We start from the raw sequence: 12,715 nt of genomic DNA on the forward strand, positions 1-12,715 counted from the left end.
AATACACACAGGCCCAACAGAAACCCAGAGGCCCGAGTATTTCGGGAGGGTTCCTGGGTCTTGCCCTGGGCGGAGAGATGCCTCCCAACATGGCTGGGAGCCCTCCTGTGGCAGAAGCCTTGTTGCTCCAGAGGAAAAGTGAGAACCAAGCTGTCAACAAGCTCTGTTCCTGCCAAACCACATTTGTCTGCCTGCCAGCCAGGCATCTAAAAATGCATTTGGGAATTTTGACTTTTACTGAATATGAAATTCTACTGTGTATATATAGTCTTGATAAGTTGACCCAGCTTAGGGATAATGCTATTTTCTGTCTTACAAGATTCAGAATCCATTTCTAGAAGAGACAATAACGAGGCCGGTGAAAGGATTGAAGGGACTGCCTCTCCTTGCACCCCCCCACAGTCCAGTGTAGCCCCCCACTTCTGAAATTCCATTCAGGTTGTCTAAGCAACGCACCAGCACAGTTCGGGGTAGGTGCTGGGATCCCTGCAGGGAATCATCAGGCTTTGTCACCGGCTGTGGAACCTGTACTTGGGCAGCGTGACTTTATGCTCCCTTACTAGGGCGATATCAAAAATAAGATTTAAAGAAATGGAGTGTCACTAAATACTACCTGCCACTTCTGCCTGTTTTTAAAGGTAAATTATTCAGGCTGAGCCTTCATTTTAGCAGAACAGCATCGAATTGTGCTGTCATTAGCAGCACTGCCTTTCTGTGTCCTGAAGTCAATCCCAGTCTGAATGCTGATGCTAGCACTAAGGCAAGGTCCTTACTTGGGGCCATTGAAAAAAAAATTGTGATTTAGTCTTTGTAATGTTTACATTTGTCACTTAATAGCTGCACCCGGGCTGGCATATTCTCGATGTAGGATGAGCCCAGCTGTCCCCAGCCTCCTCTGGAGCCCGGGCGAGGCTTGTGTGGGCACTTGGCCTGAGACAGGTGCCCAGGGCAAGGATTCTCACACACCACTCAAGTATGCCTTCCTCCCAAGTCAGTTTTCTGGTGGCTTTATGAGCTTCAGAGTAATAATGGTTAATGTATTTACCATGATGGCCTCTTAGACTTTGGAAAAAAGCAAAACCAGGTTATTTCCCCGCACCCCAATGCATTTATTTCTACACCCCTTCCATGAATTATTTAAAGGCAACTGAGTACAGAGCCCCAGTCCATTTTCTGTTTTAACCAAAACCATGGGCATGCCTAACTTGTACCCAGTTTGCCTCTCCTCCAGTGCCCTCCCCGAAGTCAAAACAACAGGACTGTAATCCTCTGGAGGCCAGAGCAGCTGATTCCTCACTGAGGGAAAAGTCACACCCGCAGGCACTTCAGTCCCATCTTCCTGGGGCTGAAGAATTTCAGAACATTCACAGTTTAAAATATTTTATTTCTTTTTAAGTTCATACAAAATACAGCAATGTACAAAAATGTACATAACATTTTCCACTCGGTTTACATTTTAAAAAAGGACAACTCTAATTTCAAATACTTCTGCTTCCATGTCAAGTAAACACAGGTCCGAGTCCATATTATTTATGGAAATTGTGTGCACTTTTGGAGATGGTCATGATTGTATAGGTGCTTTCAGGTTGAAAGTTAGATCTGCCCAAGCAATTTCTCGAGTTGCACGCGTGACCTCGATAGGCCCGTTCAGGACTGTGAGGCTGCAGATGTCCAGTTTCCTAGGTCCATACGCATCTGTGTAAATTTAAGAGTCTATCTCAGCCAACTACATTTTCCATGAAGGATCGTGGTGGAAAAACGTGGCTACCCACAGGGCACAGTCCACTTGGGAAAGTGATCAAAGCTGTTGTGCAGTGCCCGACACAGATCACAGTAATCTGGGGCTGCCGTGTTAGTCACCCCGGGAAGAGGTGTCAGTGTGCACAATTTGAGTGTATAAAAATTTGAAACGTATGTATAGCCAGTCTTTTGACAAAATGTGCCTTTTAATACATTTTGAGGGTCAAGTGTGTATGTGTGGGGGGAATAAAGGAAGGGAACCCATAGAAGGAAAAACAGCTCTGCCAAACACATGGGCTTCAACATCTAATACAGACTTGTCCCTCCCTATTGATTTAACCAAGTGATACTGGAGAAGAACATCATGGAGGTGTTGACCTTACTGTAGAAAATACCAGAACCCGGGGAGTACTGTGTCAGGAAGACCCATCTTGAAGGCAAAATAGAATTTAGATTACAACCAGCTTTTTACAAAGCAGTTACGTTTGTGGTGTTCAACTATAAATATTCCACCAAAAGTATCGAGGTGTCCCCCTTAAGGAAACCGGCATCTTTATGATCAGATTAAGAATTTCTTCACAAAGTTAATCAAAAACTTTGAAATTTGTCTTCCCTTGAAAATCTGATTGGTTGTGGATACTGGATCCTATTCTGTCTACTGAAAATGAAGCATCCCCAGAAAGAATCAGCTTCATTGGCAACATGGCCATGCTTGATTCTAACAGACTGACACCTTCATCCTGTAAGGGAATCCAAGTTCAACCACATTATCAAATGCTTAGTGATCTGCGGTTGGAAGATTGCTCCCAGCACATCCCAGTGTGCTATTCATGACCTGACACTGCCCTGAGGTTTGTCCAGGGTTAGAAACTCCATACCTAGGAGCTGCACCCAGGTGGCTACACACGCTGTAACAGATTATCCTCCGCCACCCAAGCTTTGCATCAGAACGACACAGGACAAAAATCATGCTGCTGCAGAGACAGACATGGCTGACCCTCCCCTTGGCAGTGATGAATAATCTTCTGACTTAAAACTGGCAACCAAAGGGAAGAAATCGAATTATTAGCTCACAATGTATTATAGCTAGCAATAAAAAATATTAACTCTTCAGTTCGAAATTTAATTTGCTCTTTTGTGGAAATTTTCCCTGAATTGGAGATCACCAAGATTATGTGGTCTTTTTTCTACCAGGATAGGACAAACTTGAACAGTATTGAAAAACTCTGAAGCAGGGCCTTACCTTATCCTAAACCTTGCACAAACATGTCTAAAAAGTGAAATCCAAATGAAATGATCCAAAGATGAAATGCAGTAATGATACGATGCTTAATATAAACATCTATTTCAATGTTTACTCTAAATTGAACACAATAAGAGCAAATGCTTGTGTAAATTGCAAGCCTCTGTTATCTCTAGTTCTTAAAATCAAATAATCAAGTTTATTCATACTTTACCTTTGTTATTAAATAACACTTGACATTTATTTTGTTGGCTGTTAACACATACACACACACAGAGGCACATACACTCCTGAGAGAGTAATGGAAGAACATCAGTTCAGAATATTCTGTCTGTGTGAAGCCTATTAAGACACTGTCTCTGGGGCCCTGAGACCCTGGGCTGCAGAAATGGTTGCTATGGAAACAAATTTGCCTCAGCATTTCTGACAGGGCCAGACCTCCTGACTAATATGTCTTCAGATAAGCTCTAGTGTAAACAGCCCCTCCCCCTCATACTTAATTTAAGCTCAATTCTATGAAATATAGATTAGAAATTACAAAGGAAAACACAATATTCCATATGCAATTTATTTTACTATAACTTGGTATTTTTTCATATTCAATGATATAAATTTGAATGGGAATTCTGGTAAGTCTATTAATTTACCTTTGGCAGAAACAAAAGATTTCAAAATATTTACTAGCTTCTCATTTACATAGCTTTTCTTCTTTTTAAATCCTGTAGCATAAGTATTTTAAAAACAATACTCTTAAACAGATGTGTTTTAAAAGTTAACTGATAATGATTTGATTGACATTATAGCTTCTTTAAGTGAATAATTACTTAAAAAGAACAGACTAGACATATATTTTGTTTTAAAAAATATGATTTTTGGTCATGTGAATGATTTATGTTCAGATTTCAAAAATAGAAAATGTCCTAAAGTGCATTATTTTATTTATAATATAACTCCTTGAAATTATAGCATTCTGCAATGTAAACAGTAGAGCAAAGAATACCAAACTCTATTTTCACATACATCTAAATTTGTAGCATTACGTATGACCCTTATGTGTGTGGATTAAACCAGGGCACTTCCAACACATAGCTCATGCTTCCATATAATTTTTTTTTATTTTTATTTTTTTTGTGGGACCCTCGCCGGTGGTGCTGCAGAGGCCCCGGGCAGCCTCGCAGCCCAGTGCTCAACCGCTGCGCCACCAGGGGAGGCCTTTTCCATATAATTGTTTTTAAGAACAAACTTAAAGGTATTCTTTCCCCCACTACCAATTTAAATGATCTTCAGCTGAGAGAGAGTAGCTACCTCATGTCAGCAGTGGAAAATGCTGCCATAATTCCAATCTCACCAGTTTCTCTCAAGACTCCTTTTTGAAATTAACATTTCGTCAGTAGAGTTTTACATTTTCTTTCTTTTCTTATTAAACAAACAGTGCCCATTAAGAAGGCAATTTTCAAAATACCAGGGGTACCCCATGGTCCTGTGCATCCTGCATCATCATCTGCACAAGGCAGGGCCCCGCAGAAATGCTACCTCTCGCCCTGTGTGCACAACGCCTGGAGCACAAAGCAGACGTGGTGGATAGGGACTTCCAATCCACTTTCCCCAGTGTAGACAGAGAAGGGTAAAAAGAAATAAATCACAGAGTTGCGTTACCATACTGAAGAGATGAGTGATTTGATGTCCTAAATTCCCTGGTCCTTTCAAAATGTCTAATATAGACAGTTCTTTAATAGCCTTTGAAAAACTATAATTGGCCACACACTATTATTTTTTCTCCTTATACATGAGTTCAAAAATAATGTGATTTAGATTCTGCCTTGGGCTGAGCTCTGAGGGCTACATTTCCCTTCAGTTAGAGGTTTTAGTGCAGGTTCGCTTTTTAAAAAATTAGACTCTGGTTAGTATTGAGGAGCCTAGAACACAGGCTCTGTGTGTCTAAAGCTAAGAATTAAGCAAGACCCCCATATTTGGCTTGTACCAAAACAAAACCAAACCCCAACTGGTTGCCATAGCATGCTGGCCTCGCTGAGTGTCCAATGTTAAAATCCGAGACCGGTAATTGCAGTCAATGTCCAGGAAAGATTTCTCCAGGCTCTTCACCCTGTTGATACCTGATTTAAAAAATCAACATTCATAGAGCTACAGCTACATTCCCTGTGTCCCCTGCAGGTGATCCAGGCCTTGTCAGGATCAAAATTCTTTGTTAGCTGAGGATGTCTTAAACACACTGTCAAATAGATGTTTATTCTGCCATTCTGGGCAGATGCAGCTTCCATCTACCTGAGAGCTGAGTAGGTACAATTCAGAAGAGGAGGGAAAGGTGCAGCTCTGTGGGAAGGTCACAAGAATGGCCAAGGCAGCAAATAGGGCTCCGATGCATGTTCCCACTTGACTGGGTCCAAAGAGAACACAGACCTGCACAGCAAGTTCGCTCTACAGAGTGAAGTCCTGAGCTGGTTTTATCACAGTTAGAGAATGATCTCTTGCTGTTCAGTTTTCCAGGGAAGAACAGTGTATATTCTCTGTAGATGAGTGTGTCTCAATGTAGTGGCTCATCACTGCAAGTGTTATAAAGTTTCCACTACTGTGTGTGTGTGTGTGTGTGTGTATGTATGTGTACATGGGTGTGCACAAGCATGGGAATCTTAACTTTCTTTTACGAAATTCCTACATCAGGGTAGGATTTTTTCTTCCATCTAGCTATTTCTAAGGCAAGCAATTGAAACTGGAGCCAACCCCCGTGGCCTAGGGTGGAAGGGCTACAATGATTTGCAGGTCCAGCTCCACGGCTGCCTTCCAGTCTCCCCACAGGTACTATTTACTGGGGAGGCAGGTAGCAAGCCCTTCTCCTTCGCGGGCGTTGCCCCCTCACATGGACTTGGAATCAGTGTCTCTCTTGCTGATCAGCACTTCCAAAAGCCTTAGTTTCGCCTTTATGTGCTTATATTCATTGTATTCTTCAGCCATAGGTGTGCGGTCTTCCTTCTGCACATTTCTAGTGAAAACAAAAGAAAAGGAAGCTGAGGGTCACTGGCTGTCTCTCTTGGATGCTACTGTTCATCTGGAGGGTTAGCATCATGGGGAAACTGCATTTTACCCACCCCTGGTATTAGTGTAACCAAGCATAACTTAGGTCAAGACAAGCTGGATTTAGACAAGTAGGAAAGACAGTGTTCCCCAGAAGGCACCACGTGACTTGAGTTTTAAGTCAGTCTGGCATTTTGTAGAACGACACAGAGAATTAAGAAATGTAGGAACTTTCTCTGCTGCTGGTCATATATGACTTCACATTAAGAGGCTGTACACTGAAATTCTTTGTTTATACTTAATGGTTTCTCACTTTCATATATATTTCATCTAATGAACCATTAAATTTCTAATTAGTAATTGGAAAACCTATAATTTGCAGGTTTTAAAAAAGTGAGTAGCTCTACTTATAAAATTAGTCTTGGACTTTAGCAAATGGATCACATAATACTAAACAGACCTTACAGTTTACTAAGCAATGTTATATGCAGCATATTTATTGAGAGTGTATTACAGGTCACGCGCTGTAATCCTCTCAGGAGCTGGTGCTGCTATGGCCCACATTTTGCACACACTGAAGCTAAGTTCCCTGAGGACTCTACCAATGTGCAAGGTGGCCCTACTTTTCACTGCATCCCAAAAGGCATATGACCAACACTCAAATATCAGGCTTTCTTTTCTTATTAAAGAACATATATAGAGAAAGGGATGGCGTGGGGCTGACTTAATTCTGTTCACTAAAAACAGATCTTCTGTCATTGAGACCCTGTCTTGTTCAAGGACATAATTCCAGGAGCCTTCTCAGTGAAGGGCAGTAAAGGGCACAGGTGCAGAAATCCGAGTGTCTGTCCCCAGCCCTGCCATGTGTCAGTGGCTTCTCTCCCCTTGACACAGAATGACTGAGCCAGATTTCACAGTTGCTGGCGTCCTGCAGAATTCTAAATGAATAATTACTAATTCCCATCAACTATACTACTAAAATTGTGACATTTATGTAATTATATATAGTCCTTCATGTATAGGTTATCTGTATATAATGTGAGTATAAGAAAAAAAGATAAACCAGATTCAAATCAGAGGTACTAAATAGAAAATTATACAAGTTACTGAAATAAAATGTAATACATTTTAATGCCAAAGTTAGTTTTATGGTGTTTTTATTTCCCAATACTTTTAAGAAGGATAAAAGGGAACTTAAAGGAAAACATTCATATGGTTTAAATAATGTGGATTAAGAGAAAGTCAATTAAAAATGATAAAATCTAACTCTAATGTAAGAGATGCAAACCTATTCACTGCCCTAAGTTTGTCCTGCACTGTGTGAGGCCCTGTGTATGCAGCCACTGGCGAAGGGCGGACGATTAGCATATAGGTGACTGAGAATGTTACATGATGCCTGAAACTTCTGTGGAGAAAGGAACCCTATCAGACAGATGGACTTATTGCTGCTTGTATATTTTTTCACTCATACTTAACAATTATCAGCTTGGCTTTGAAAATGAGCAAAATTTAGAATTCCCTTATTTCTTCTTTCAGTTTAAGACAAACATCCACGCATGCATATACACATAGCAGTGCTATCCACTGGAAACAGATCCAAGCTGCTTATTTTAAATAAGAATTTGATGTGACAGGTTAGTTTTATAAATGTCAGCTAATTCTGCACAAACTTTGGACACTATCCAAGAAGGATCTCTTCTAAAGAACTACACAAACCTCAGGACCTCACAGGAAACCTCAGAGGGCCCTGGCACCACCCCAAGAACTAGGTTCTGGAAGGACCACAGTGGTCCCACTTTGGAGGCACTGCACAGATCTGGCAGAAAAACAATGAGGGATGTGTATGCAGGGGCAAGGAATGGGGGAAGAAAAGCATACAGTACCTTCCATTTTGTCTGAAAAAACTGTCTTCAAAATCACGTAGTTTCTTTCGAATCCTTTTCTTTTCTTCTCTCATTTCCTGGAGGTGTTCCAAGAGTTCTGGTCTAGGGGATAGAAAGATATCAAAAAAACTGAGTTACATTTGAATTGTTAAAAACATAATGAATGTGCAACTTACAGCGGCTGTGGAAAAGGGGAGGCACCTAAATGCAAAACTGTTGAGGGAGCTGAACCAGCACAGAGGGGATGCTCTCTATTCCTGGGCTGCTGGTGACAGTGATGGTGCTAGGGCTCCTGCAAGAGCTCTGTACTAATGAATTCATAAGGCTGGTGGAGCCCCTAAGCTCTGTCATATGTTGCTTGGAGAGAGATGTCTTCTATGTGTAAAATAAGGGGATGAGGAGTACATAGCCATGCTATTGAGAGGAGCCTCTGAGAGGCCATAGAGAGGAGCCTCTGATTCTTTAAACAAGATCTTAGATGTTCCCTTGAATAACATGGGATGAAGCATGTAATGGAATGAAGCTAAAAGCTAAAAAAATTCAGTTTTATGCACACAGATACATTCCAGGCAAGTCACTGGTGTTTTGTCAGCCAATTCATTTAAATACAAAGGCTAACACAATATTTCAGAAAGCTATTTGCATTGACACATGTTAATAATACCACCAAATGCCATACATTGATGCAGCATGGAGATTTGAGAGTCCAGTGTCCTGGCTGCACTTTGATATTTTGTCATCCATTGGGGAAATAAACCCATCAGCATCATCTTCAAATTGATCCAGAAAGCAACGTGCACTAAAATCAGTTTTCAGAGTGACCGAGAAGTCTGGCTTTGTATTGCTATCATCCTCAGAACCATCCTCTTCTTCCTGGGGATACACAGCAACCCCAATAAAAATCTGGTTATTTTTTCCAGCATTATTTCATTATAAATATCTTCTCACAATCATTCAATTATCCAGATTCCAAATAGCTTCTTCTGTATCTATCGCTATGTTTAGGAACACATAGGTACATTATGGATATATTATTGAACCTACATGTACATACTAATACCACAAACATTAAACATTGCTACTTACTAGGGAAAAGTCTATAAAACCTCTTCAAAAGTTAGTGTGTAGTTCAATGAACAGTTATTAAAGTCAAGAGTAGGAAGGTACAACCACCGTAACTTATATTCTAAATCAAATGAACCCAGCTCTGTGCCAATACGTAACAAAATCCGCAACCAGTAATCTGTGCTTTAAGATTCCATGACTTGTAATACCTCAGAAAATATTTTTCACTTTGCTATAAACATTTTTAGGAATCAAATAACACAGACTTTTATTTAGGCATTGAGATTATAAAATAGTTTGTGGTTAGCTGATATATGAAATTTTAGGAAAATTTTGAGAACAAAATATTGATCTTCCATGACAGGAATCATAGGACTTATAGCTTTTTCATGGAAATTTCAAGGACCACATTATATTTCTCAATATCCAACAGTCTAAGAAAAGTACTGTTCTTGGTGATGATGCACTTAGAAAAACAATGATGTAATAGCTTGAGTCAATTTCAAGCTCTGTCATTTAAGGAAGAAATAACACCAAAGCCTGAATTAAAAAAAGGTAATTTACCACTAAAATATGTGGTCAGACCAAAAGAGACTATCCTAATGTTTATAAAATTACAAAACTGGTTTGGCATACAGTTAGGTAAACAACATGAGGTATCACATCAACTGTTTTAGGTAAACTAAGTCACTTCAACGCCAATGCAGTGAGTTAGTCTCAGGGGGCAGGATTAGTTACCACTTATGGGCGAAGCACAAGTGTGCAAACTGTAGTAGGGTGGATTTTCTTACCATAAAGTTTGGTATGTTTATAATGGTGCCTCTGAAGAGAAATAAATAAGCGAACAGGCAGAACAAAACAGCAAAAGGGCTATTACATAAGTACAATGAAAATACTATAAGAAGGTATGCAGCTAGAATTGGCAAAAAATAGGTGGATTTTCCAGAGTCTCTGCTATGACTTCAGCTCTACAATCTGTTTGCTGGTTCAGTGAAACAAATGTTTCATGTTTTCAATTTAAATTATTAAACACACTTTAAAAATGACAAAGAACATACTTTTTAAATTACTAACTGAAAAGTTCAAATTAATTAAAAGTGTAAATGAATTTTTAAAATTAAATATTTTAAAATCAATTTAGTGGATTTAAATGACTAATTTAAAAGTTTCTCTTTTCTTGGTAAGAGGAAGGAACCATTCCCACCTGTGTTGTTTTTATATCCATAATTAATTGAGTCCTATGTCAGTGCTCTCTACAGCATGCTGGCATGCAGCAGTGCAGGTTAGCCTGTGTTCCCTCCCCCTTGCCTGGACGAGGACGACTAGGTGAAATCACCTGATCTTGAACTCCAGGGTAAAGGGATTTGGGCCTATCCTTTGCTGTTCCCAGAGCTTGGTCAATGCCTGTATATAGCTGGTGCTCAATAAATGTCTGTTAGACAGCCTAGTACTTCGGTTTTAAAAGAGAAATACAAATAACAATGATAAAGGGATCACTAAAACCCAAGACATAAAAATTGAAGTTACAGATAAGAACTAAATTTAATGAAGTTGGTGTTTAGGCCTTATTGGTTACATATCAAGCTCCTGAGAGAACTTAAAAATGGGAAAATGGTCTTGCACATGGTGAGAATGCAATGTTTTTTAATATGGAGTTAAACAGAACCATTCTTAGTAATCTGTGAAATATTATAAATAAATAGACAAAGAGCAAAAATAGACAAATCTTTAAACTGTAGCTATAAAGTTGTTGTGGATCCTGGGTAAATTCTAGAAGGAATCAATACATAGATGTATGATTAATTGAGAAAAAAATCAGTGATCAAAGTCACCAGTACTGTCAAAACAAACATGAAAACTCATCATGTTTCCTTTTTTGATAGTACTGGCATATTTAGATTGCAATAAAAAATGAGGTAAGCTGGTTGTGACCTCCAACATGAAAGCTGGTTGTGAAATTGTTCAAGGGACAACTGTAATAATGTTTTGAGTGAGTCAAAAGCTGTAGGTGAATTTTTGACTATGTGGTATTCTGTACTTCCTCCCTATCCCCATTGTTCAAAAGGTCAACTGTCACTGAAAAAAGTTCAAGGACCTATAATAAGATTATTAAAAAAAAAAAACCAAAATCCTGGACACATGGGTGATAAGCAATCCTTGGAAAAGGAAACTGGAGCCTGCACAGGTCAACAGGGAGACAGGACCAAGGGGCAGCCGTTCTCACCTTGGGAGCATTTAGCAATGTCTGGAGGCATTTTTCATTCTCCCAACTAGGAGGGGATGGTTGTGGCTCAGGAGGTCATCTTATAGGTGGAGGCCTGATCCCTACAACAAAGAGTTTTCTGGCCCAAAATGTCTGAGGCAGAACCACTGCCAAAGATGAACTCACAGTATGATGCCAGCCACACAGTCGCAGCTTATGGAACTTAGTGGTCCGGATCAAGGCCAGGACTAGTCAGCCCTTGTTTGTTCATTCTGATTAAAACATATAGAACAATGTCCAGGTCTGTGTGTCAGTGTTAATGAGTGACATGGATGAATTGGTATATGGTATGAAGGAGATCTGTGACAATGCAGAAAGGCTTGGGAACCCAGACTTATGAAGAATAAATAGTAAGAGGATCTTTCAGGAAAGATTATAATGAAGGGTAGGTGGAAGCTTGCAGGGCAGTTGACTGTAAATATAAGAAGTGCTCCAATGAAGAAACAGTAAGCAAGCTCATTCCAAGCTGTTCCTGAGGGCAAAACTAAGCCTGTTAAGTAGAAAGTAGTACAATAATAACTATAAATATTATAAATTTCAACTATTTTCATTAATTGTGATAGTTAATAGTTAACAAGCTTATGGTAAATACTAAACTTATATAATCTATAATTTAAAATGAGAATTATAAAATGAAGTAAGTTTTTAGTTATTACTGATGCTGAGCCCATGTAAGACAGTGTTTCTATTCCGTCCAATAAGTTTTAGGGGACATTCTTATGTTTGACAGGAGAACTAATTAGATGATCTCTCGGATTTTGTGGTTGGAAGATCTAGGAGTTCAGGATTTTTTTATTGGTTCGATTTCATACACTGCTAGGGATGGTTTTTAAAGAAATCACTTCGATCACTCTTCTTAGCCACAAACACACCAAATTCTAAACTGAATCAAAATTGCCAACAATTAGTACAATCTAAAGCATGCTAATAAGCTTGCCAACTAGAACAAAATTAACCAAAAGACACCACTATTTACAAAAGCTATGTAATCGTTGCAAAATTATCTGAAGTTTTGACCATCATGTGGGCCAGCAGAGCCATGGCCAAAATACACTTATGAAAACAATAAACTAAACTAAAGAATAAGATTTGGAAGGATGTCCTCTTTGAAAATTAAAAACAGCATCATTAAATGAGGCAATTTTTTGCCTCATATTTTGGATGTGTTCAAGAACACATTTTAATCAAGTAACAGTTCTAGCACATGCTTCTTAGAGAAATATGCTAATTTTCATACACACATTTGCCAAATTTCTTGAATCACAGTGATTTAATTCTTGGGGGAAATTACCATCTAGACAAAATTTGTCTTCTTTCATCAATATCAAATCTTATTGTAAGAAAAGAGCTCTAATTTTGAAGATACAATATAGCATATTGTCATAAATTTCACATTTATAGCATTTTCATACAACAAGTTCTATTTAAAATAACATGAGTACGGAACATAAACATTGTCTAATGGTGTAAATGTAGGTACCTAAAGTATTT

General features: G+C 39.1%; 1 protein-coding gene across 8 annotated transcripts in view; it reads right to left on the reverse strand.

The window, feature by feature from the left end:
* Positions 1-1,344: 1,344 nt before the first annotated feature.
* Positions 1,345-12,715, reverse strand: part of FAM13A (family with sequence similarity 13 member A) — a 269,649-nt gene continuing 258,278 nt past the window's right edge. For all 8 annotated transcript variants that reach the window (XM_054688133.1, XM_054688132.1, XM_054688131.1 and 5 more), the window contains 3 exons: positions 8,576-8,769; positions 7,897-7,998; positions 1,345-5,981 (listed from right to left, as the gene is read on the reverse strand). In XM_054688133.1, coding sequence (XP_054544108.1) covers positions 5,855-5,981; positions 7,897-7,998; positions 8,576-8,769 — 423 coding nt within the window. In that variant the 3' untranslated portion in view covers positions 1,345-5,854. The remainder of the gene's footprint in view (positions 5,982-7,896; positions 7,999-8,575; positions 8,770-12,715) is intronic.

This window comes from Talpa occidentalis, unplaced genomic scaffold, assembly GCF_014898055.3.
Source record: "Talpa occidentalis isolate TD23 unplaced genomic scaffold, MPIMG_talOcc4v2.1 talOcc4.6, whole genome shotgun sequence".
NCBI lineage: Eukaryota > Metazoa > Chordata > Mammalia > Eulipotyphla > Talpidae > Talpa > Talpa occidentalis.